The following is a 26116-nucleotide window of genomic DNA, read 5'->3' as shown; positions in this document are numbered from 1 at the left end:
TATATATCATTTTGAAATATTTGAAATGTTTTTTCCACTGTCTGAGATCTTTAAAGCTTTTAATTAGGATAACTTAACCAAGAATGGCTTAGTGGTTAGCATATGTGGACTGTTAATCTGAGGATTCATAGCTCATATAAGTTATAATGAAATTTTATTGCATGAGACAAGACTAGTCTAAGAATTGATGATGGGTGCTGTTTATCAGCTGCCTTCCCTCTTATCTAATGGTTCAATATTAGGGATGGCAATTGGGCATTTGACTAGCAAACTGAGAATAGGAAGTTTGAATTCCTGTTGCTAAACATTCTCATTTTACATGGTTGCCATCTGGGCCAGCTACCTGATTTTAAAAATTTCTTAGCTAAGAAAATTACTGGCTCACCTCAAACTAGTTGGAATTGAGGTCATTAATAAGAAAGAAGATATCAAGGTATCCCTTGTGTAAAAATTCCAAATCCAACAAAAAAATAACTTTCATCATATTTATTCTCTTTGTATTTCTTTTTGTTGAATACTGTAAATAATTCTTCCCATGTTTGTTACAAATTTTGATGTACCCTCTTAATTTGTATCATAGAATTTCAGGCTGGGTTATTTACAAAATCCTTGGAAGGATTCTGAGTAGTATTTATGTGCATAAAGGCCAAATAGAAGCTCTCAGGAAAGTGAGTAAGGTAAGGATATTAGTGTCATTGATTTTGTGTAATGAATAAATGTAATTTCTTAATTCTGATATGGTACTTTTACCCCACTCAGATTAGTTTTCTCGTTTGGTACTGCCATCTGTTTATGAACTTTTTTAGAGCACGCCACAAGCCTTCAGTTATCTTTCTGTTGATATCCAAAGTTCCAACACATCTCTTGTATAAATCACTATGAATCAACTCTTCACAAATAGGCAAGCACAACTATCATGTCACTCATGAGACTTCATTTATATGCCACCAATGAACTGTCACTGAAATCTGGCTGAAGACGTGAGCACTAGAAGATGGTGGGAAGGGAAGAACTTACTGGAAATACATTATCATTTAGGAACATTATAACTTCTTGTACAGTACTTTTCCCTTCACACACAAGATGAGCTTGAATCCCATAGTGAATTAGAAGAGGGACTGTTGTATCCCCCAGAAGAATCTGAAGGACACCACTTAATTGAGAGGAACAGATTAAAACATGTAAGGAAGGGCACTGCAACACATTTGAACCAGGTATCTCTTGATGCCATGAAAAGTGATATTGTCAAGAGGACTAGATATGGCAAAACAAGAAGAAAGTGTATCTGTGTTGGAGAGGATGGTCCAACAAAGAGGCATATAAGAAGTAGAATTGCTCAATCCTATGATAGGAAGTGAACAAGAGATGATGTGCCTTAAGGTGTAGAGTGGCTAGGGTGCAGTGGATTGCACTTGGCAATTCAGCTACATTCAAAACCTCACTCACTGGGTATCATCATCTGGTATCTTTATTTAAAGACCTGGAATCCAGAAGAAACCTATTGGAAGTCTCCAGGAACAACCAATGTGGTCATATGCTAGGGATCTGGGAATGTGTCCTTCAGAATTTGAAGAAAGTCCATCACATGTACTTGACCCCAATTACCATGGACAAGTGAAAAACTACTCAGATTGTCAACAACCATATAATAAGGGGAAACCTAGGACAAAAGTGTAAGAAGTCCTCAAAGCCTAAGTCAGTGCCAAGGAGCAACAAACTCGCTACTTCCCTAATTGCATAGGTAACTGGCCAAATAAGGGCAAGTGGAATAAGCTAAATATGAAGCTACTGTGTGAGAAAAACCAGAAAGTCAATCCAAGAACCTGATAAAAGCTAGGTGGGAAGATGCAGGATGGATGGCATTGGATACAGTACTCATAACTGGGTTGGTGGAGTAGGTTGGGATGGAAGGAAAGTGGAAAGGGGAGGGGACCATCTACAGTTGGAGGAACTGAGGGAACCATGATTCAACAGGCCAGGAAAGAGCAATCAGAATGACCATGTATGTAGTAGCATAGATGGAGACTATCCAAAGAAGTAAATGGATGGGAGACTAAACATAAAGGAACAGATGGACCAGAACCAAGGTAATTGGGATTGAAGGTGGTGGCATATGCATCAATAAGGGCCATACCTAGAAGCAGACAGAACCACTATGAAAACAACAAGATGCGGGGAACCACACTTGGGATAAATGAGATTCAGAAAATGAAAAATACATTTGACCAATAGAAGGAAAGTACCTGCGACATGACACAACTTCAAAAGAATTTGATGCGTGTGGGCCCAAAAAGAAGAATCATAGTGCAAAAACACAGGGAATGGGACCTTGTGCCCCTTGGGCAATGTAATAGAACCCACTCAGTAAAAATGTTAAAATGGATCATAATGTGCTGGTGGCTGGGCAGGAGAAAACAAAAGATTCAAAGCCTATTGAAGAGCAAGGAGATTGAGAATATTAATGTCTTTTTTACAGGCCAGTGACCTAAAATCTCTGTGGGCAGTCTATGTACTCCAACTCTGAAGGAATACATTCAAAAACAGATGTTGCTCAGGCATCAGAGGAGGAAGTGGGACTCTTGCCAATATATGTGTCTTGTCCTTTACCAACAAGATAAATAAGCAAGGGGGAAGATGAATAGGATCTCTAAAGGATCTATTGCAAGTTTCCACTAGTCATGAAAGGCCCACTGAAGCAAATGCATATGAGCCCTGTCAAGGGGTATGGTAGGTATTGGAAGTGTCCATCACTTCAAATACTATACAACCTCACCAGTAGATAGGGAAGTAAAGAAACAGATAGGGCAGTTGCAGTAGAGCCTGACTGAGTTGGATGTTGAAGAAAACAATCCATATGTGCAAAATATTGGGGAGGATGAAGAAAGAACCTTCTCAAAGTGACCAACCATCCCACCCATACAGCTTTGAGAGACAGCTGACATGTAACATAGAGGGAGTTGTGTGCATTAATTGATAGTATAGTTTTCCTATTAATGGAGAGGATACGCATAGTGATTTAAATTAAAGACATGTTCAAACTTTGGATTCCAATAGAGCAGTGCTTGCCAACCTTTTTTATGCCTCGCACCCCTAAAAAAATTTAATATTTTCTCGCACCCCTCACAGTAATTATTTATTTAAGAATAAAGGTGAAGGTGGCCAAAACAAATTTTTATAATTAGTTTTTAATGATATATAAAGAAAACCAAAACATTTGGTAAAGAAAAAATATTACAACAAACTAAAAGTTGCATAAACTGAAATGTTATCTTGCACCCCCTGGAATGCTATCTCGCATCCCCAAGGGGTGCGAGCAACCCTGGTTAGGAACCACTGCAATAGAGTGAGAGATGAAAGCTAGTGGTATGCTTTCAAAAAACGTCTGTAAATAGAAGACAGTACAAAATGAAAAAAACTAATCTTTTGAGTCAAGGGAAGTACCTATCAGAAATACATTTTAATTTGGGAAACTTTGATTGATCTTGCTGTACCTATCCTATCTATTAGAGCATACAAATATGTGTTTTAGGGAGTGATGTAGAAGGTACTTATAAAAATGAAAATATAAATGTTTATAGTTTTTCCAATAAAAAAAAATTTGAGATAATTTTCCATTGTTGTGTTCTGTATCTACTTATTAAAATATAGTTTTGTCATTATATTTTCCACAACATATGCTAATTTTAAAATTGTTTATAAAAGCTATTATTTCTTTGCTTAAGAATTTTTAAATTTTTTAAATGAAATATCTAAGTGGAAATTGTATCACTGAGGAAAATGGTGTCTGTGTGTGTACGTATATAATTTCTCATTCTTTGTATTTTTACAGTCATGCATGCATGCACATTTTAGAGAAAATTAATATTAATAAAGTTAACTAAATAAAATCAAAAAGGAGGACTGCATGAGAAACAGCAAATCCAAACCTCTTACTAACTATGTTATTTTATTTTAACCTAAAAACAAGTGAAACAAAAATAAATTAAAAAATAATAAACAAAATGTGCTGTGCTAATTGAAAAGATCCCAGGGACAAACTACAATGTGAGAAACAAAATGTACCCTAGGTTTTGGAGGTGACTGTAGAAGTGAGACCCACATTGTGGTGAGGATACAGTGTCTGTAGGTCTTACCTCCATTTTGCCAGTCTCGCACGAAGAAGTAAAATAAGAGAGTAGCAATAGATATTGAAATAGATATTAAGAGAGCAGGATGTGAGTGCTCAAGCTCACAATGTCCCACATCTCTATTACTCTTTACTGCCTGCAGATAGTTGTAGGAAGGTGACTGCTCTTCAAAATAAAGAAGAATAAAAAAATTAATTGAAAAGTAAGAATAAGAAAAAATAAGGTACTGCCATTTTGGAAGTAAATAAATTAAATTTGTCTCTTGAAGTTAGCATTCCAACCACCATTATGATAGAAAGGCACTAATTGATAGCCCAATAAAGAAATTAAATTAGTATTAAGAGTCTCATGCAGTTATCTAAATAAACTAGTATTGCTCTCAACTACCACTCATTCATTTGCTAAATCTGCTATGACTATCATGTTATAAACAAGCCTTTATACCCAGCTAGGTGTACATCCTCGTAAAGTAGTGCCAAGTTGTTAAATGTTATTATTCATAACAAAATAGTTATTAGAAATTATTTCATTATATTTAATAGATTCTCATGTTACAGAACAGTTTAATAATTTTATTTAAAGTTTCTTTATTATATCTATTAACTATTAATATTTGTATTAGTATTTCAACATTATTGATAAAATACTGTAATTTATTACAAAATTTTCAATATCTGAATAATTGTGTAACTATTATGCTTGCAACATAAATGTATGGTACATTACTATTATAAGAGGGTAGACCATAAATTGAAAAGACAAAATATTTTCTTTTATCAAAAATATCAACATTGATATTCTTATAAATTATTTCAATTTCTAAATCTAAATAATGTGTATCTGAATTAGATATTGAAGTATTTTCAGTTTTTAATTCTGCTGAATAAATAGTGTTAATAACATTAGTTATTTCAAGATTATTTATACTAATTAAATCATCTATATCTATCTGTAAGTTAAAGGTGCAAATATCTGGATTTGTATAGTTTTCAATAAATCTATTCTTATAATAGTAAATATGTAAATTTTATATACAAGTAGAATAGTTAGCTCCCATTGGAACTCCTATTACTTGTTTAAAAATCTGGTTATCGAAAAATGTGTAATTATTTTAATATACCACATTATAACTCCTACCCTGGGATCTTTTCAATTAGTGCAGCATTTTTTATTATTTTTTTGATTTATTTTTGTTTTGGCTTGTTTGTAGGTTATAACAAACTAATACATAACCAGGATTTAATTCAAGATTTTAAAATAAAATTTGTATATTTTTAATAAAATAATGACTTTCTGGATTATTTTGCAATATATATATTTTAATCATGTAAGGTGATGTAAGGCTTGTATTACAGAATAATGTGCCTCTGATATATCTTCCACTACATCGAAGTCATTTAGACTACATCCTTGTTACTTTTATCCTCTACATAAATGATTTGAGGGCTCCTCTGGTTGCTGCTGGTGATAACTTGCTTATCACTTTTTTTGGGTAAGCTGTTTGAGTTATTGGTTATTTTCAAGTTGTTAATGTTAATAGTTTGTTTTCTTAATAAAGTGCCAAACAGGGGTCACTCATTAGTTTAGTTGGCAGAACACTCACTCATAGTGCCAGCAACCCTGAGTTTAAGCTTTTCTTAAGGTACGTAAGAAAAAGTGGGGTACTGCACTTATACCGTTGGATTTTATATAGTTACTGATTAGGATGGTTTTACTTGATATCAGTACACCAAATGATACTAATACTTATGTACTATGCATTTGAGTCTCACTACTATTAAACCACAAATGAATAAGAGATAATAACCATAAACTAACTACAAGTAATATCACATAAGTGGTTTTGTTAACTTGAATATTTTAACATGTTTGATCAAAGTAAACATTTTCCCCAAATGATAAAGTAAAACATCTGCTTTCTGTTAGTGTATTATGAAAAGTTGGGTTTTCCTTATAATGTAGAATCACTGACTTTAATATTATAAATAAAGCTGTATAATAAAATATCATTGTAATGTATTCAAAGTCAAGACCATATTTTAATAGCTTAAAAAATGTGTATTTTAATGAAACAGGGAGACATACTGTTCTTCTAGTGTTTCTTTTACAAATGGTTCTTGGTGGATTTAGTGGGAGCTTAGTAGGGTTATACTTTGGTTCAATATGCCCAGATACTTTTTTTTCATTATTTGGATATAGGTTACTTATTTTATGGGGTCATCCCTTAAATGTATGTTTTGGCATCATATTTATAGTAATCGAAAGGAAAATTGGCACAATATATTCACATACAAAAAGTTGGATATGCCCATTTTGAGTAATTTTTTTGGGGTCAGAACTAAATATGGGTGTTCCTATTTTGGTCATTTTTAGGTGCTTCAAAAGGTTAAAGATGTTGGACTTGTCCACTTTTAGTTATAGGGAGGTCAAATGCCATAAAAAGGATAATTGTAGGGTTTGTTTTACCAATTACTCCCATATTTTGGCCCATTTACAAAAGTCTTTTTTTACATGACCCTTACACATACATTAAAAAATATGGGATATGCCCATTTTTGGTCATTTTAGGGGAGGTAAAAATGTTAACACAATTTTATTAAATGTAATTTTAAATTTTTACTTAGATAAATGTTTTATTGTTGAACATGGGATTTTATGTTTATAGTGGTTGTCTCTTAAAATTAAAAATGATACTTCAAGTATTAAAATTATTACTGAGTATGAAAACTTTTGTGGTAATAGTTATGTTAGTATGATATTATTTATTGCTAGGTTTTAGAATGGTTTTAGTTATTCATATTATTACACAGTTGGACTAGAATAGCATATTTAAGTGATTATAATTAGTTTCATAGCTTAGAGCATAATATCTCGCAAACTGTGTGGTATAGGAAGGTGAACTTGCAAAGGGGCATTAAGATATTCATACATACAGATGCAAATGTTACAGTTGTCATGTTTTGCCACAAGGGGTATCACTGCAGTTTCTGAGAGTTACAGTGCAGCTTATTCAACCAACATGGAACTTTTAAAGCTTGCAAACTGGTGAATATATATAACATCAGTGTGTGTTATTTTGCCCAATGTCTAGGTTTATTAGTTCCAGCTGTTCCAAAAGTTTCCTTATGTTTAAGTACTGAAGGAAATAAATCTAACCCAACACATTGATTTTGTTTTGTAATTATTGAAAACCTGAAAGTTTATGATCAACAGCATGCTAGCATGTTATAGACTGAAGCACACTTCATTTTTTATATACCTTCATAATGCTGAGGTGATAGTGTTGTGTGCTTTTACAGTTGACTGTAATTGGAATATACTTATTTGAATAATCATTAGCATCTGGACTGTAAACCTGGAGAGTCAATAGTGCATGGTACCATACAGTTCTTGCAGCTAACCTGAGAGTACATTCAGGACAGAATCATTTTTTTTTCTTTCTTTTTAGACTTGGTAGTCGCTTAGGTTTTAAAGACCTTTGGGGAGACCCCAAAGGCAAATCTGGGGCACTCAGAAACTTCTGTTTCTCTTCAGCCCTGCACATGTATGAAGGTTAAAGTCATTATGAAAAGTAAGGTAAACACTTGGTTGCTTTACGTCTTGGTAGATTTCTGATGGTCGACTTGGGGTCATTTGAGAGCTGGAGCTAAATTGTGATGAAAAAACAAAACTAACATCATGAGCAGGGGTAGGAAAAGAGGGCAGAGTAGGGAAACAAATTAACGTAGATTCTGCATGAAATGAAGAAAATGCACAGGGTAACGGAACCTCTTTTCAGGGCCTGAAGTTTTGCTTTCCTTTTAAAAGGCTACCTCATTTACTGGACCTAACATTAGTTGTTTTAGGGTTGTGAGTGTACTTGAAGTTGCACATTTCTTGGAATCCTTATAATCAGTTTCAGACCTCAGTGAAACAATTATCTGGGAAATGGCCATTGTTCCAGTTGAGATGAGTGTTGTTGCTGTAATGTCTATTGTCAAACAGAAACAAACATTCTGCAAGCCAGTGGGGCACATTTTGAACAGTTGTAATTGATCAGACTTTACATCATAATGGTACCCTTGGTGGCAACATTGGAAAACATTGTCAATCATTGGCATTTGTATCTGCATGATGTCCTATGTGCAATTTCACCTCAATATGTCATATTGTTTGTGAGGTATGGCATTCTGATCTGTGAAACTTTTATAATCACTCTGTGTAATGATGATTGTTGGATCCATTTAAGGGAATAATAACATTATAAGATTTTTTTAACTATAGAGTTTACATTTTTGAAACTACAAAATTCTCAGGGTTTTAATGAGAGGTCTTGGAGCCTTTTTCATCAAAAGAAAACTGGACCCTCAGAAAGGAAAGAAGGACAGAGTGTATCGTGCCATTCTCCATACAGTAAGTTAATATATATGATCTTTGTCATTGTTCATGACATGAACAAACTTGTATATTTTTCAAGATAGATAGATAGTTGTAAAGCTGTTATATAAAAATACAGGCTTAGTAATAAAGGTTTTCATAAAATTAAATCAAGTGAATATATTATAGAATAAAATATTTTAGAAAAGATGCATTGGGTTTGCTGGTTTTTATAGGTTTCACTCAATTTTAAGAAACATTTGTAATCTATTGTAGTTGTACACAATTATCAGAAATTTACACTTTTCTTCCTGTTATCTCAGTATATGTCAGAAAGTATGCGAGAAGGTCATAGTCTCGAATTCTTCATTGAAGGAGGACGAACTAGGACTGGGAAAGCTTCTTTACCCAAAGCTGGTTTGTTGTCTGTGATCGTGGATACTGTTAATGAAGGTAGAGTTGTAATGTCATGCAATAGTATCTTATAACTTTTCTGGTAAGATTTTGAAAGACAATAGTGTTGTGTATTAAAATGAAGAAAACATGGCAGTTTTGTGTGTTTTACATGTTGGGAAATCAGAACCTATTATTTATTTAATTCATTTCTTTTCCTTTGTTTTTGTGCTGTGTCAGAATAGAATTATTATGAATCTGCTTTGTTACTTTTAAATTTCTAGTATTGTGTCAGATATATAATATCAAAAACTGCTTAGTTGTTTTTTTACAGTTAAATGGTTATCTCAGAAATACACATTAAATACTTTTGATTTTGTGGGCTGAAGTATTCTGCTAAAATGATCACATTATTTTAAAATCAGGAATTGTAGAAGATGCCTGCTAAAATAATCACATTATTTTAAAATCAGGAATTGTAGAAGATGCCTATATTGTGCCTGTTGGTATCAGCTATGAGAGAATAATGGATGGCAACTTTGTTCTAGAACAGTTGGTAAGTACTCTTAACTTCATGAACCTTTAGGTATGGGACATTTTACTTTTTTTATGAACTAAATAAGATTTAACTCTTTTGCAATGGGCTTGTGTATTTATCAGAATGCTGTATATTTCTCTTGTGCAGCAATACATATTGTAACTCTAAGATTTCTTAGCATATTTTCTCAAACACTTAAAATTTTGGTCAAGATGATAAGTAGCTTGTGCAAAAACTAAAATTTTAAATATTTTACTAAAATATTGTTATTTATCTGTTGTAACTTGCACTAAAACTTGTAATAACTTGAGTGCAAGGTGATATTCAGTTTAAGTATAAATATACTTTTCTTCATCTTATATTTTTCATATTTCATTTGCATAACCCTGAAAACCTTCTAAATGAATATCAAAGAATGTTAAAGTACAGAGCAATGAAATGTTTAAAATTAAGCACCAGAAAAAGTACATCTTTTACAGTTTTTATGGAATATATTTAAAGATCTGATTATATTCTTAATTTCAACCTTTTTTCATTTTTGCATATATGTAATTTTTGATATTTGTCTTTATCATCAAGTAATATTCATTTCAACACAAGTCATTAGTGCCTCTGGTTATATTACAGTATTTCTGGCAGAGATTTACAACCCTTTCACAAAGCTTTTGAGCACTTTCATAACCCTTGAAAATTTACGCAAAGTATACTGTATATTTAAAGTTTAAACTTTTCAATTATGCATTTTAAAACATAATATACAGTTAACTAAATTATAACGACAAGGTTAGATAAACAACTGTATGTGCTATAGCCAATCAGACAGTGAAGAATACTACAGGTAGTCACATATACATATGTAAATGTAAAATGAGCTCTTTATAATGATTATATACATGCACATGTAAAGTATAAGTGTAGGTTATAAAGTTCAAATCTCTTGAAGGTGGGTGTGGCACCATTTAGGGCTGCCAAAATTTATTACTTGTTTCAGCTGCATCCAGATGTACATGTAAATAGATTGTCTTATTCCATAGATGTGCATCTACATAACAGCCATTTATTATTGAAGATTCAAAGTGCCAAAGTAGAGAATCTTTCACAGCTCTTGACAATACATCAGAAGTTTTAGATAGTTTTTAAGGTTTCTTTTAAAGTTAAGAACTTAAAAGTCAGATATGTAAAGTTTGGATACATTGCAGACTTTCACAAAAAAGTGTTTTAAAGGAGAACCTGGTGTGAAAGGGTTAACAGAAAAATGTATAATTCTTGGAAGTTTTATTTCCAGCAGAAAAAGATGCTTAATTGTATTTTTGATTTGTAATTTTTTTTTCATATTAAAGTTTGCATTGATTTTAAAGTGTAAAAATGTTAAAAGCAGTTACCTGTCTTGTGTGAGAAATTTTAAATTATTTAAGAAAACAATTTTAATTGTTTGTCACTAATTTTGTTGATTAGGGTAAACCCAAGATTATGGAAGATTTCAAGCATGCTGTGAAAGCAGTTTGGCATATTTTACATTCTAATTTTGGTTCTGTTAGAGTTGACTTTTGTCAGCCTTTTTCTTTGAGAGTGAGTTTCATTTTTGTGAGGTATTTCACCATTTATATATTTAACAATTTTTATCAGTGTTTCAGAACTTACTGAATTATGTAAATAATTTTCAAATATTTTAGTAAACTGGCAAGGAATTGCCCAGTAGAAGTAAGATTCTTGAAGCCCAAAATACTTAAATATATTGTATATTATTTCCTAAAACTACTTAGCAGACAATATAAATATTTAACTTTATCATTTTGTAAAACATTTCTTAAACTTAATTTTGTATTATTGTAATCATTATGTTTCATAATTTGTCAAACCAAAAACCTATTTTCATTGTCTGTAATTAGCTTCACTAGTTATTACTACATTTTCCCTTTTTTTTGTCAGTTTATCTTACAGTTAGTTTTAATTATGGCTGGTGACAAAATAAAAATAGTAAAGAATTGATACAAAATGTTTGAAATTTGCTTTTGGATAATTCATAGCTTTCAAAATGTTTCCTGCACTTGTGAAATTCATTTGCATCTGTGCCTGTTTACGTTAACTGGCATAAATGCAAATGAATTGTGCACATAACTTACAGGGGGATATTTGAAGAAAATTCTCTTTGTTTGGATTGAAATCCCAGAAAACGTGAATGTCTCTTTCTGAAGTTATGCCTTAATTAAGCTTTTTTGTTGTTGTTGTTGTTGTAACTATCTTTTCATATTGTGAACATTTCATTTTACTAGTTGTTTTGTTATAAAATAATAAATAGCTATTAAGACTTCTCTTTTTGGAGCAGGAATTCCTTAACTCGTACAAGAAGTTTCAAATTAATCTTTCTCCTCGATCCTTGGTTTCTGTTGATCGTCCACTTCGTTCAACTCCAACAAGTGGCTTACTATATGGTACAGATATTGTAGTTGAAGATTATCGCCAAATAGTAAAGGCTTTAGCAGAACATGTTGTATATGGTAAGTTAATGTGTTTGTGTGTTTTAATAGCATTTTGATCCTGATTTTTGTGCAAATTATTATTTCTGGAATCTAATATTGAATTTTCATTCACTATGTAATAGTATATTTCATGATCATTTTTTATATATGTCTTATTTTAAACATTTCTTTTTGTGGATAAGGGCATATTTTCTTCATGTAAGCTTACTGTATTTTTAATTTATTATTTTCTTAACTTCTATTTTCAAGGCATATTTTTTATTTGTTCAACTTTGTACATGTTCAGATTACTAAGTGTAATATTTCAGTTTCAATTTTAATCTGTTTTTACTTAAAGGCAGTTTAGAAATTAACACCAACATTTATGTTTTGGTTTAACCTCAGCTGACTTTCATTTTAATTCAGTCAATGTGTTTATTATAGTTCTTTGGGTTTTTTTTCACAATGGACTTGCTATAAAATACGTGTCTACATATTTACACAAATTAAGTATTTGCACTATAACTTTTGATACTGCATGTGTTTCCTCACAAAATGTGATTGAATTTTAGTAAGATTACAAGTTTCTTTTAGGCAAATATTTTTTACTGAAGATTTACTTGTGGAAATATCGAGTCTGTTTTGTTACTAGTCTGAGTGCAAAGTAATTTCATGTTATGAGTAAAAAAATATTCTTCATCCCAAAAATTTCAGACATTAGCTGCGTAATCTCTAAAACCTCCTAAATACAGTTCAAATGTTTGTTTTTAGTAAGACTATATTTTATCAGTATTCTTTGACATTGAGAAGGCTTATGATACATGGAGGTATGGCATTTTGCAAGACCTTCATATATATGGGTTACATGGCCATTTGCCCATTTTTATTATAACATTTTTAATGGACAGGTGATTCTGAGTTCATGTGGGTTCAACACTTTCCCATTCTTTTCTACAGGAACTTGGAGTCCCTCAGGGCTGTGTTCTGAGTGTCACACTTTCAGTATAAAAATTAATGCCATCACTGAACAACTCCCTCTCACTGTTGCATGAGGTATATTGAATGGCAGTTACATTTAATCATTTACTGAAGTGGACCACAGCAAACGGCTTTACCTTCTCTCTCTAAAATCGTTTGCATGCACTTTTGCCGTCAATGGAGTATTCACCCTGATACTGAACTCTGTCTCAGGGACCACAATCAGCACAACTTCACCGATACGAAGTTCTTGGGGCTTGTCTTTGACCATAAACTTACCTTTATACCACACATCAAGCAGCTTCGGGTCAAATGTAGAAAGGCACTGAACATTTTCTGTGTTCTCTCTTCCACCACTTGGGGAGTGGATCGACGTTCAATTCTAAAGATATATCGTGCTCTTATTTGATCAAAACTCGATTATGCATGGCTCTGCCAGACAGTCGGCCTTAAATATGCTAGACCCTATTCATCATCATATTCAAACCAACTGGCCTATCTCTATTTAACATCTACTTCTATCTATTCTTTATGGATACCGGGCCGCGTTGGTATTCATGGGAAGGAGCTTGACACTGCAGCTAAGTCTATCTGCTCTGGCACTGTCACTAGTGTGCCTGTCCCATACGTGGACTATAGTCCTGTATTCAAGGCTCTGCTCCATGCCAGCTGACAGTCGACTTGGACTTTAGCTGTCTTGCTTCCATAAGGATCGGAAAGAGGAAGTTATTCTAACTGGACTACGCATTGGTCACAGTTTTTTAACTCATTGTTTTCTTTTATCTGGAACTGATGTACCAGTGTGTAGTTTGTGTTACACTCAGATCACTATAAGCCACATTTTAGTTTCTTGTCATCATTACGACTCTCAACAACAGCATCATTTTAAGCATGTTTGTTCATAACATTGACAGTGTTATTGGTGATGGTGACACTGTCCACCTTGGTAATGTTGTTAGTTTTTTAAAGGCCATGAATCTTTTTAATGCCATTTACGTTTTTTAATTTATACATTACATCTTTTAAATGTGGCTCCCTTTTAAAAATCACAGTTCATCTAGTTTGATTTGAAATTAGAAACTGGCCGTAACATTAAATAACTCAACCAGGACTGGAAAGGCCAACTTCAGGTGAATGATGGTGGTTTTTGTACTTACCTGTTAGTCTTCCTGGTGAGTTATGATTCTTACAGTTGTGGTAAAAAAAGTCCTTTACAACTTGAATTACCGTAGTTTTTCTCTTGACATTGTAGACTAGATGTAAACATTGGTTTTGTGCTATTTATGTCGTTTTTTTTACTTTGTTTTGTTTCACCTTAATTTCCTTTTATGAATTTTACTAAATTTACTTTTAACTTTTTACCAGATGTTTGGCACAGATAGTCTAGCTTGGTGCCATAAAACACTAAATCAACCAACCAACCAACCAATTCTAAAAAAATACAAAAACTGGATTGTTAATGATTGGGTGTTGTGGACAGAAAAGTTCAAATTTGAAATATTTGGTTCTGGCACAAGAAAGTTGAAAGATACTTACTTATCTCAGTACATAGCACCTACATAAAGCATGGAGGAGGCAGTTTGATGGTTTATGGGATTTTTTCTGCTACGTTGGTGGGAGCTATTATAAATATAGATGGAACAGTGGATCATCACAAGGACCATCAGATACTGATCCATGTTGGTATTCACAGTGGTTGGTGTCTCATGACAGCTGGTATGGGTATTAACACTTACTAATAAAGCAGAGAACAATATTTCAACCTTCTAGGTCATCTTCAGGTTAACAAGTTGATCTTTGCTTTATTGATAAAAGTGTTAATACCCTAATACCCACACCAGCTGTCCTGAGATACATTTTTACTTCAAGTGGGTTTCTTGTTTTTGTGGACACTGGTTTCCATATTATTGTCAAAGGATTATACTTCCAAGAAGGTCATGACCCCAAATACTGATCTCACCTTTGCAGAAATTACTTAGCTAAAAGAGAAGCTGCTGCAGTCATTCAAATAATATAATGGACCCCCCCCCCTTAACCCAATTGAGCAGACTTGGAATAGATCAAAACCTTAAAATCAAAATTTATTTCTGAAGGAACTTTGTTGTACTATATTATAGACATTTGGAGTAAAATCCCAAAGGAACAACAATGCCTGTAAATGATCTGCAGTTATTAAAATAGAGGGACGCCCAAAATGTTAATTGTTTGATGAACTGAAGCACTTCAAATATTATGACATGTCCCATGACATGTGACCACAGTATACCTGTCTCAGTAGGGTTAATATGGTAATCAGTGTGAAGCAGAATTAAAGCTTTTTACTTGATTTGATCTAAAATATTATTTTAGAAAATCAATGTGTTCATTTGATGTTTTTATTACCATTGTTTTGTTTGCTTATGGTGATCTCTTATTTTTTCTAGCATTAATTTATATTGCATTATAATGAATGTAGTTTCTGAAGATTTGCTTTAGTCAGTCTGGATTGATATTTGAAGCTGTAAGATCTTTAATATAAATATTATTTATCTTTTATTAATTAATGATTTAAGTGATAAATGTTACAAGCTATTCTTATTTTCAGATGCCTTTCACACCACGGCTTTAATGAGTTCAAATTTACTGGCTTTCTTGTACTTAACAAAGCATCGTAAGGTAAGACATATTCTGTATATTTCTCCAAGTGGTATGTGCTTCACAATATGATGTAATATATTTTAAACATAAAATATGAAGTGGTTCTTAACTAGAAGTTTGGTTTACATATCAGAGTTTTGATATGGGGGAATAAGGCATATTCTGTATGAACATATGGCAGTGTTGATTAAATTGCAACTAATTAACTTTAAATCAGTCTTTCTTTGTGAACATAGTGAAGTCAAAACAAATTATGAATAACAGCACATAGTATCAAAAAGGGAAATTACATAAAGTATATCTTTTGTAAGATATATTACACAGTTGCTACTAGTTTGCATAGTAAGTGCATTATCTTTGTAATGCTTAGCAGTAAATCTACGGATTTACAATGCTGAAATGGAGTTCAATTCCCCTTGGTGGACACAGCAGATAACTCAATGTGGCTTTACTAAAAGAAAAATACATACATCTTTGTAATGTCAGTTTTGTTGAAATATGGGTTCATACATTTTAAATAACATGACTTAATGCACACACATGAAGTTCTCTTGGAGATAAAGTGTATGCATAGAATTATTTTAGTGTTTGCATGGCTTATCACTTTATAAGTTTCATGTGAATATACAGCGATAAGAGAGAACTGGGATGCAATGAAATCAATACTCCAGATTTCTGAGTTAATAGTGGCCTTGGATGAGGTGCTTTTAATAAGTTAATATTGTATAGAGCAGCAAGTAGTACACATTCGGTGTGTATGACAGTAAAGTCAGTATATGTAATTTTCTTGGAATTTTGGTGTGATGAGAATTATGTAAAACCCATGTGATGCCAAAATCTGATTGAATTTAACATCTCTTTAACACATAGTAAATATTATTAGATATATTTAATGGTTTAGTATGTTGATTATAACCACAAAGAACTAATTTACATTTTACAGTTTGTATTTTAAAAGTTTACATTGGAGACTAGTATAAACTTAATTACAAATTAAAACATAATTAGATATCAATTTCAATTTTATCTATTGCTTGTCAGGGTGCAACATTCCAGCAGTTGTGCCAGAGTTTAACATGGTTACGAGGTGAGATCATTGACCGGAAGCGAGATGTTGGGTTTACAGGTGAAAGTTCCAACATTATTAGGCATGCTTCTACTCTTCTGACCAAGGATCTAGTAACAATAGAAACAACTGAGATGGCCTGGTCTTCAGAGAAAGAAAACAGTAACATCAGAATTGTCTTTCACAAACCTATAATTCGACTTCCTCATGTTTTGGAGCTTCAGTATTATTCCAACTCTGTGGTGTCTGTGTTTTTATTAGAAAGTATTGTAGGTAAGTAAGGTTATACTTCAATTTCTTGTTTGTAAAATACTTTTGATGGTTGCAGATAGATCAAAGAAAATTTAAAGAAAATTACTACTGTAACGTAACTGTAATACCTAATATTATGATATGTAGTTCTCATCGAGAAAACAAGAAGTTACTAACTTTGTACATGGACACAATTTGTACCCAAGTTAGATAGGTATCTTATGTTGTATATTTATGTTTGATACTGTATTCATTTGAACTAGCACTGTGTAGCATGAGATGTTCAAAATTAAATTTGTTTTATCAAGTTTTGTTTTTGTGATGGTTGCATACATTTTTATCCCTCAGTTATTGTATGAACTTGAAAGACAAAATCAATACTGAAGACACTCTTAATTAGAAAAGTCTTATTTGAAAAAGTGTAAATCATTATTCTGTGTTTTAAACTAATTTAAAAAAAAATTGTACTAGTTAAAGCATATGTCAGATATTTATTTGCAAAATTAATATAGCAACAACACAAAAAAATTATTTTAAAAAACGTTTAGAAGAAAATTTGCTTTAAGAACTTAATGTATTTTTAATAACACAGATAAAATTAACTGCAAGAAATGTTGAGCAGGTTTTCGTTTAATTGTTTTTGATGTCTTCAAACTTGTAAACTGTTTATTATGTGCAAAATTTCTAAAACCTGTGTATTCTATTTGCCAGCAAATGCCTTATTTGCTATTGTCGACAAAAATCTTGATTCTTGGCGTGGTTGTGACAGTAGGTTCTTTGTATCCAGAGAGCAGCTTGTGAACAAAGCTTTAATGTTGTGTGATGTCTTGCAGTATGAATTCATATTCACTCCTGTAAGTATGCCAACAAATTAACTTGGTTACTTGAATAAACTTTAAACTGAACATATTCACTGTATAATATTAAGAACTGGCATAAATTCCACTAAAATTCCAAGTTATAACTCTTTTGCTATAGGCTCAGTGTATTACACACAAGTTTGTCTACACATTTCCATAGGTAAAGTATTTGCACCATAAATTTTGATACAGCATATGTATCTTCACAAAATTTGGTAGACTTTTAGTAAAGATATGATTTTTTTAATGAAATGTTTTAACAAAAGATTTGTTTGTGAAAATGAAGTCTGTTTCGTTACTAGTCTGAGTACAAAGTGATGTCATGTTATGATTAAAAACACTATTCTTTGTCCCAAAAATCTTGGATAATATATGTGTAATCTGTATAACCTAAATACAGTTCAAATGTTCGTTTACGGTAAGACTTTATATTTGGTTATTCTCTGTACTTTAACTATGTGAGGTCTGTCACTTGACCAACCTTGTAAACATCATAAATAAATGAGTAACTAGTTTATATTATGCTTTTTTTGTGCCAGAAGGATTACATATTATAACACAAAAATATAAATATGTAGTCTAAGTAGCTTAAGTCTTATAATACTATATGTTTTATATTATTTTTTATTATATTAACCTTCCAGTCATGCCTAGCTAGCATTGCATAACCTGTACTGGAGCAGTGCACATACACATTATGTATCCAGTAATACTGCCTTTTAGTGTTTCCTGTTTTTGGTATTTTTTTAAGTGGACTAGTATTTTGTAACATACAGTCACATTTCAATTACTATACATTATATATGTATATAGATTATTACTATTTAGAAATTATTAAACATATTTTTTTAAGTACAGAACAATAAATCGAAAAATAAAGCTAACAATTCTCTTCTTGCCATGACCTTTTAAACTAAGTTGCTGGCAGATGCAAGTTGCTAATCCTTTTTAAAATTTTGTATGTGGAGGATATTAAACAACAACTAGGGTTTTTTTATATACATTTGAATAATAAAAAAAAATCATAAATAACTATACTGACACTCTAGAATTCCATTATAATTTATTTAGCTTAGTTACTAAGATGCACTTAGATTTTTAAAAATGTTAAACTGAGTAGACGAAAGACACAACCTAACTTCTTAGAATCTTGGTTTAAAAGAAAATGGTAGTCTTTTTACAGATTGAAATGACTATAAAGAACCACTAGGGGGACATTCTAAATAGTTGATTGGCTATTCACATGTCATATATTGAAGTAAGTGTATATAAGGGACTGTTTCCAAAAATTAAAAGAGATGAACAGGCCCACTGTGTTTAGTTCAGTATATAAATCTTATCTCAGCAAAACAAAAAGATACAAGGTTCTTATTTTATATTCTAGCCCGTTAATATTAGTAATTTGAGTCCCTAATTTGTACAAAAGTGAAGACTTAGTATTTTGATATCACAAACATCTAATTTTGAACAGTTGTATTCATCATATTGTGTGACTCACTAAAAACTATGTTGTGATAGGTTCTTTAAAACTAAGAAATGAACTTGTATGTATATATATATAGCATTATAGTTTGAATTATTTGATTCCAAACATATTGGCATAAATTCATAAAATAGTAGTTTAATAAAATTGAATGTAAGTCAGCAAATGCAGTGATAGGGTTTTTGACCTGTGACCTGTTGTGATAGGGTTAAATGTTTGCAGAGTATAGAATTTTAATAATATATAACTATTTATTATGGGAAACAGTATCATCTTGATTAGAGCATTTTTATTCTTGGTTATAAATTAAGAAATGGAATAATTTCTAAGCATCTTTGCTTTATTAAACTTAAATGCATAAAATTTGCCAATTGCTTACAGTTGATTGTGTTTATAGTGTTACTGTCTTTTCCAGCCATGTGGTGACCTCTTCAGCATTATAAATGAAACTGTTGATCATTTATTGTCAAATGAAATACTGTCTCAGAGTCAGGTATGTTAGTTTTTCATACTCTATTCTCGTTTCGTAAACATTCTGTAAATTATATCCACACTTTACATTTAAGTTGTCATTACTTTTCATAAAGACTAGTATTTTTAATCAGTATTTTAAAAATTTGATTGCTATATAGTTGTATTTCATTGAATTCTTGTCAGGATCAATTTGTATCCTGTCAATAGGAGGAGAATAGATTTAATAACATGCATAAGGAAGGAAGGATTTATCTCATCTGATAAGTTTGGGTAATGCAGAGTGCTCCAGAATTATTAATCAGAAAGTGACATTTTTAAAACTATAAAAGAAAAGGTGCTAAACTGTTTTGTTATGGCTTTTGTCATTAGGTGGCAGATCAGTGTAAAAAGTGTTTGATCTATGTAAATGGTAACAGTGTGTATACAAGTTTTATTGCTACAATTTAATTGTACTGTATATGTTACAGTTCTGTTCAGGTTGTATAGCAGGAATGAGTAATAGGTCTCTTTCTCATGTAGCATCTTTATTTTTATGGTGTTTTCATATATAACTTGCAGGTTTGTTATATGTGAACTTTGTAAATCTTTAAAATATTTGCAATTAATTTTTTAACGTAATTCAGTGTAAAACAACTTGGTACTATTAGTTATCTGCTCAGTTTTGCCAAACTGGTCTCTTTTTTTTCCATAATATTTTGTATTTGAATGAATAGTTTTAGTACACTGTACTTAATTCTCTCCACGTGAGTTCAATCAGTTTGACCTACCACATTATTTTTGCATTCCTATAGTTTTATAGGATACTACTATCTTTTGATATAATATGTATATATTCATGGAGTTTGGCAATCTTTCAGAAGACATAAACCTTTCACATACAAAAAATATTTAGTGAATTATTTTTTATAAACTGAAAAAATTATCAATGAATATGTTGAGTATTTATTTTGATTAGTTTGTGTGCAAAGTGATTTTTCATGTTGAGATTAAAAATACTTTTCTTGATTTCAAAACTCTCAAATTTCATTTGTGTAATCTAAAAAAAATCCCTAAATACATTTCAAATCTTTATTTTCAATAAAACTTTATATTTATTATAACTATACAAAGTTGATCAATTTGACAAACCTTGTAACCACCAAAAAAATTCAAAACGAAATAAATCTAAATTACCTTCTTTTTCTTTGTAGAATAGCTTCAAATCCTGTCATGAAACATTTGATTATCCTAAGTAGCTGTAAGCTCATAACAATGTACACCTATTTTTACTTATTTTTTATTACCCTTTAAACCATCTGTAACTACTATGTATACCATTATAAATCTCTTGGGAAATATGCATTAAAATTACATTATCCACAAGCTACTACTATCTGCTCACATGCTTGCCTCTTGAAATATTTTTATTGTATTATTATTATCGTTTATTTTACCTAATTTAACTTTAACTAACCTGAAGTGATCTTTATTTCTACATTTATTACTTTCATATTAATAAATAAAGAATAAACATAAAAAAACAAGAAATAAAGTATTTACCCACATTCTTTTTCTTTGCTCTGAATTATCGATAATAGTTTACCATACTTTTTTTTTTAAACTAATGGTAGTAGTGCATTGAATAATTTTTATTTAATCAAATAATGCACCAAATAAATTAGACTAATAATATGCAAAAACAGGCAATTTCATCTATCAATCACAATTTTTCTGGCTTTCTAACTGCAATGAGTTGTTAAAAGTGCATTCAAGCTAGCCATTAATTCCAATGGAAACCAAAGTTGGTTTAAATGTGAAATTGACTATTGTATATTTATAACACAATTTTATTTAATCATCATTTGACAAATGAAAATCTTGACTTTGTACTGGCCATAGGTAATGTATTAAATGTGGGAAAGAAGTATTTACAAATCCTGAAAGAGAGAATGTGATAAGTGGGTGTTGTAGGAGGGGCTGATTTTTTATTTGCTAACTCCGTAACCAAACAGAATTGAAGGCTATATAAAAATTATGGTTTCTCTGAACAATGGTGATTTCATAGTGAGTAATTTGTTTAATTTTGTAGTTTCTGGAAGAAGTGGGGGATAAAGTAGAGATGAGAAGATACACAGAGAAAATGTGTTATGCTAGATAAAATACGGGATTTTTTAAAAATATATTCTTGTAGAATTAGAAACGTAAAACATATACTATTTAAAATATGGATTATTAAAAAATATCTTTTGCTGTACTAATTGGTATAACATAAACAAAAGATAGTTAAAGACACTGAACATGAAACACTAAAACCTTGTGTTGTGCACTGTATAAAGTACACCTGAGTGAAAGGGTTAAGTTAATTTAAAATACCTTTGAAAAATCTTTTTTTTTCTCCTTTCCCTTGATTTTATTTTATCTTTTACTTTGCATGTTCTAATCAAACTTTACTAATAATTTTCTTTAGACTTCTCTCTCTCTCTCTCTCTTTTTTTTAATGTAGTATTTGGGCCAACAGAAGGATCAGTTTATGGCCAAAGCTTTTATAATTATCAACACTCTCCAAAACTATAAAATAAAATTAAACATTTTTTTTAAATACTAGAGAAACAGCTAATGTTTTCAAAAAGGTGTACAGCAGTTAAGTACTTTATATTAACACCACTATAACACATTGTTACAGTCCATGTTACAGCTCTATTTGATAGCTGTGTTTTGTGACAATAACCTCATTCTGTTGTGAATGAAGTGGTTCATTCAGTTTTCAAACACTAAATGCCTACTTCTCTACCTGGTTCTTACTTAGACAGTCATGTTCCTTCCAACTTGGACATCCATCCTATGACCTTTGTTCACTCTCTTGCCATTTCCTGAAAGAAACATATGAATAATATCTAGTATAAGTACTCTGTTAGTATTGTTATGAGAACTTTGAATAGGTTGCTACTTGTTAAAGTAAGAAGTAATTATTATAGCCTTAAGTTTATCTTTATAAAATGTTTAGATGGTAGCTAGAGTAGAAGACCACATGGAGCAGGCCTGGATGAATAGAGTTGCTTCACATGTGGAATGGGAAGAGAGTTCGGAAAGTGAAGATGACTTGATTGTGATACAGGATCAGCTGTTGCAGGTAATTTCATTTTAAATTTGTATTTTAGTTTATAAAGTATATGTAGACATGTTTAATTGAATGTTCTTTGAGCATTAAGCATGATGAAGGTTAACTTGACCAACTTAATCCACTCATACCATAACAGCTGTTCATTCAAGCAATTCCCTAACAAATATTGTCCCATTATTATGTCTGTCATATCCCAGCTGACCTAAAGAGTCCTTCTCTTGGTAAAATGCCTTGTCAGCACTTAATATTAGAGTTATGGTACAGATATGTTGTTATACACTCTTTCTATACCTTTATTCAGAACTTTTTAATAATATGATACTCTGTGACTTGTGTAAAAACCCATTCAAAATTAATAGCTGTATAAAAATATTTGTGGTTTTACTGAATAGTCTGTTAAAATAGTTAAACAAAAGGTTAATGGTATTCTGAAAGTTGACCTTTATATGGAGCACAAGGTAAAAACTATTCCTTGGAAAATCTAGTTAATGACACATGAGTTAAAAGTTTACATTAATCTTTGTTTGACTGCCTAAAAATTTTAACACTAACAAAATGCCTGTTTTATTTAGTTATTGAATTTAATAATTTTGTATTATTTAATAATAAAGATTAAACAAAAAGATGGCATTCCTATGGAAGTTGATTATTCACTAAATATTAGAAATTAGTGTTTGTATCAGTATTATTGTATTTGCTCAACAACCAATTCCAACTCTGAAGTTTCCTTACATTTGAAGAAAAATATTACTTTGTACAGGTTATATTACGACTTATCCATGCACTCTTCTAATAGGATCACTTACAAAAGTCATTAATGTTAAATATTTTTAATATATATCTATCAAGATAATATAAATATTTAACTTTGTATTTAAATATATCTGATGACAAAATAACAATTGTTTGCGTCTTATGGTTACCTCCTTGTTTTTCCTCCACTTTTGTGACTTACATAAAGAATTATTTTGTAACTTTTAGGATATAATAGTGATTCATTTTATATATGACAACTACTTCAGGACTGAAAATTAATGGATTCATTACTGGATAGATTGTAAAACATATAGAATGGTTCATTTGAAACATGAGTCAGTGATTTTAAAATGTCTATAAAGTAGTGAGTTATTTATTAGATATATTGTATAAGCATAGTGTTGAACTGTGGTAAAGGATGTTTACCTTTAAAGGATGTGGTAAAGGTAAATCATAGCCAATCATAGGTTGGCTATGATTGCTCAAGAAATGTATGTTTTGTTAGTTTCAGTATTAGTAATTACATTTTACTTGCCATTCTTTTGGAGCAGTGTTTTTCAGACAAGTCTGAAGCTTTTATTAAAGTAGTAATTCTCAGAGCATAGTACTTGAAGCTGTCTTTAAGTATCCCTGGTTAGTGTGTAGATTTTGTCTTCTGTTGCTCTATTATTGTACTACCACATAGTATTGTATCAGAACAGAATACGTTACTTGTATAATAAGTTTAGAATAAGGAATATCTCAAAGTTTAGGTAAAAAATTAATAGTTTGGTGTAATTTGTTGTAAAATATATTTATAAAACTAGCTTCTTGTGAGATGTTTTCAAAACTTTTGTTAATAAAGCTATGTCTAGAAGCATTATTCAAGAAATATGAAAGATCAGCTGGAATCCAGTTCAACTAAGGATATTTGTAGTAATTATTTGTGTGACTAAACTGCATATGTATTTTCTTCAAATTAATTATAAACTATCATAGAATATAGTTATGTGGCATTTAGGTATATTAATTTAGTAGTTTGAAATGTTAGTTTTAGGATGCTGGCCTAACAGTGCTAGTCTTGTGGGTTGTTTACTTAACTCTCTTTGTTGCAATCTCTTTGTTGACTTGTATTCTAAATTATTGAAGTACTATTTTATTAATTTATGTCAATAAGTTTGGAATCAAATTGTAGATTATGTATGAATTAATTTCTTAATATAAAAGTAAATAAATATTAAAATAACACACTTTATAAATATAAGTTTTAGTGAGTCACATAGTATGTTGAATGCAGAACTGTTTGAAATGAAATGTTTGTTACAATACCAAGACTATAGTTTTGTACAAATTAGGAACGTAAACTACTAATATTAACAAGCTAGAATATAAAATAGGAAACTTCTATATTTTTTTGTTCTGCCAAGATAAGGCTTATGTATTGAATCAAACACAGTGGGCCTGTTCACCTCTTTGCAGTTTTGGAAACAGTCCCTTATATACACTTACTTCAATATATGATGTGAATAACCAATTGACACTTTAGAATGTCCTCTAGTGGTTCTTTACAGCCATTTCAAGCTGTGAAAAGAATACTATGTTCCTTTGAACCAAGAATTTAAGAAGTTAGGTTGTGTATTTAGTTTGCTCAAAGTTTCACATTTTTAAAAATTTAAGTACATCTTACTAAGCTAAATAAATTATAAAATTCTATAGTGTCAGTGTGTATGTGTTATATATATAATAAAACCTAAAAAGAAATTTTTTTTATTGTTCAATATCCTTTGTACAAAAGCAGCAACTTAATTCAAGGGTCATAGAAGAAGAGATAATTGTTTGCTTTACTTCTTGATTTATTGTTCTATATTTAAACAAATAAAAATATTTTTAACAATCTCGGAATAGTAATAATCTATATACATGTATAACATATACTAATTGAAATGTGACTCTATAGTACAAAATTTTAGGCGACTTAAAACACTACCAAGACAGGAAAGACTAAAGGTCAGTTTTATATTACTGGATACTTAATGAGTGTACGTGCACCACATCAATGGAAGTTGTGTAATGTTAGCTAGGCATGACTGGAAGGTCAATATAATAATAAGTATATATAAATATATAGCGTTATAAGACTTAAGCTGCTTAGACTAAGCATTTGTATTTTTGTGTTATAATATGTAGTCATTCTGGCACAAAAAAAGCATAATATAAACTATTTCCTCATTTATTTATTATGATGTTTACAAAGTTGGTCAAGTGACGGACTCCACATAGTTAGAGTACAGAAAATAACAAAATATGAAGTCATACTGAAAACAAACATTTGAAATGTATTTAGGAGGTTTTATAGGTTACACAAATTATGTTTGAGGTTTTGGAGATGAAGAATAGTTTTCTTAATCACTTTGCACTAAGACAACCAACAAAACAGACTATATTTTCACAAACATATCTTTAGTAAAAATATTTCATTAAAAATCTTTTTGTGTGTGTATACAAAAACTTGTAATCTTTACTAAAAGTCTACCAAATTTTGTGAAGATACATGTGCTGTGTCAAAAGTTTTATAGTGCAAATACTTAACATGTTCAAATGTGTAAATGAACTTGTGTATATTATTAGTATACTTGTGTATACTAAGCACAATGCAAA

At 30.9% G+C, this 26116-nt stretch overlaps 2 protein-coding genes across 14 annotated transcripts in view; both read left to right on the top strand.

The window, feature by feature from the left end:
- Window positions 1-26116, top strand: part of LOC143229062 (protein slit-like) — a 561294-nt gene that overhangs the window by 401552 nt on the left and 133626 nt on the right. The window lies entirely within an intron of this gene.
- LOC143229063 (glycerol-3-phosphate acyltransferase 1, mitochondrial-like) overlaps window positions 1-26116 on the top strand; it is a 70927-nt gene that overhangs the window by 41308 nt on the left and 3503 nt on the right. For 5 of the 6 annotated variants that reach the window (XM_076460809.1, XM_076460810.1, XM_076460811.1 and 2 more), the window contains 12 exons: window positions 581-677; window positions 5483-5619; window positions 8423-8519; window positions 8807-8936; window positions 9350-9432; window positions 10870-10983; window positions 11741-11912; window positions 15436-15506; window positions 16530-16827; window positions 17518-17660; window positions 19565-19642; window positions 22607-22732. In XM_076460809.1, coding sequence (XP_076316924.1) covers window positions 581-677; window positions 5483-5619; window positions 8423-8519; window positions 8807-8936; window positions 9350-9432; window positions 10870-10983; window positions 11741-11912; window positions 15436-15506; window positions 16530-16827; window positions 17518-17660; window positions 19565-19642; window positions 22607-22732 — 1546 coding nt within the window. The remainder of the gene's footprint in view (window positions 1-580; window positions 678-5482; window positions 5620-8422; window positions 8520-8806; window positions 8937-9349; window positions 9433-10869; window positions 10984-11740; window positions 11913-15435; window positions 15507-16529; window positions 16828-17517; window positions 17661-19564; window positions 19643-22606; window positions 22733-26116) is intronic. The other variant, XM_076460813.1, reaches the window with a different exon arrangement.

This window comes from Tachypleus tridentatus, chromosome 10 (genome assembly GCF_004210375.1).
Source record: "Tachypleus tridentatus isolate NWPU-2018 chromosome 10, ASM421037v1, whole genome shotgun sequence".
Lineage (NCBI taxonomy): Eukaryota > Metazoa > Arthropoda > Merostomata > Xiphosura > Limulidae > Tachypleus > Tachypleus tridentatus.
The sequence above is the reverse complement of the archived record's forward strand: the minus strand, read 5'-3'. Positions and strand labels throughout refer to the sequence as shown.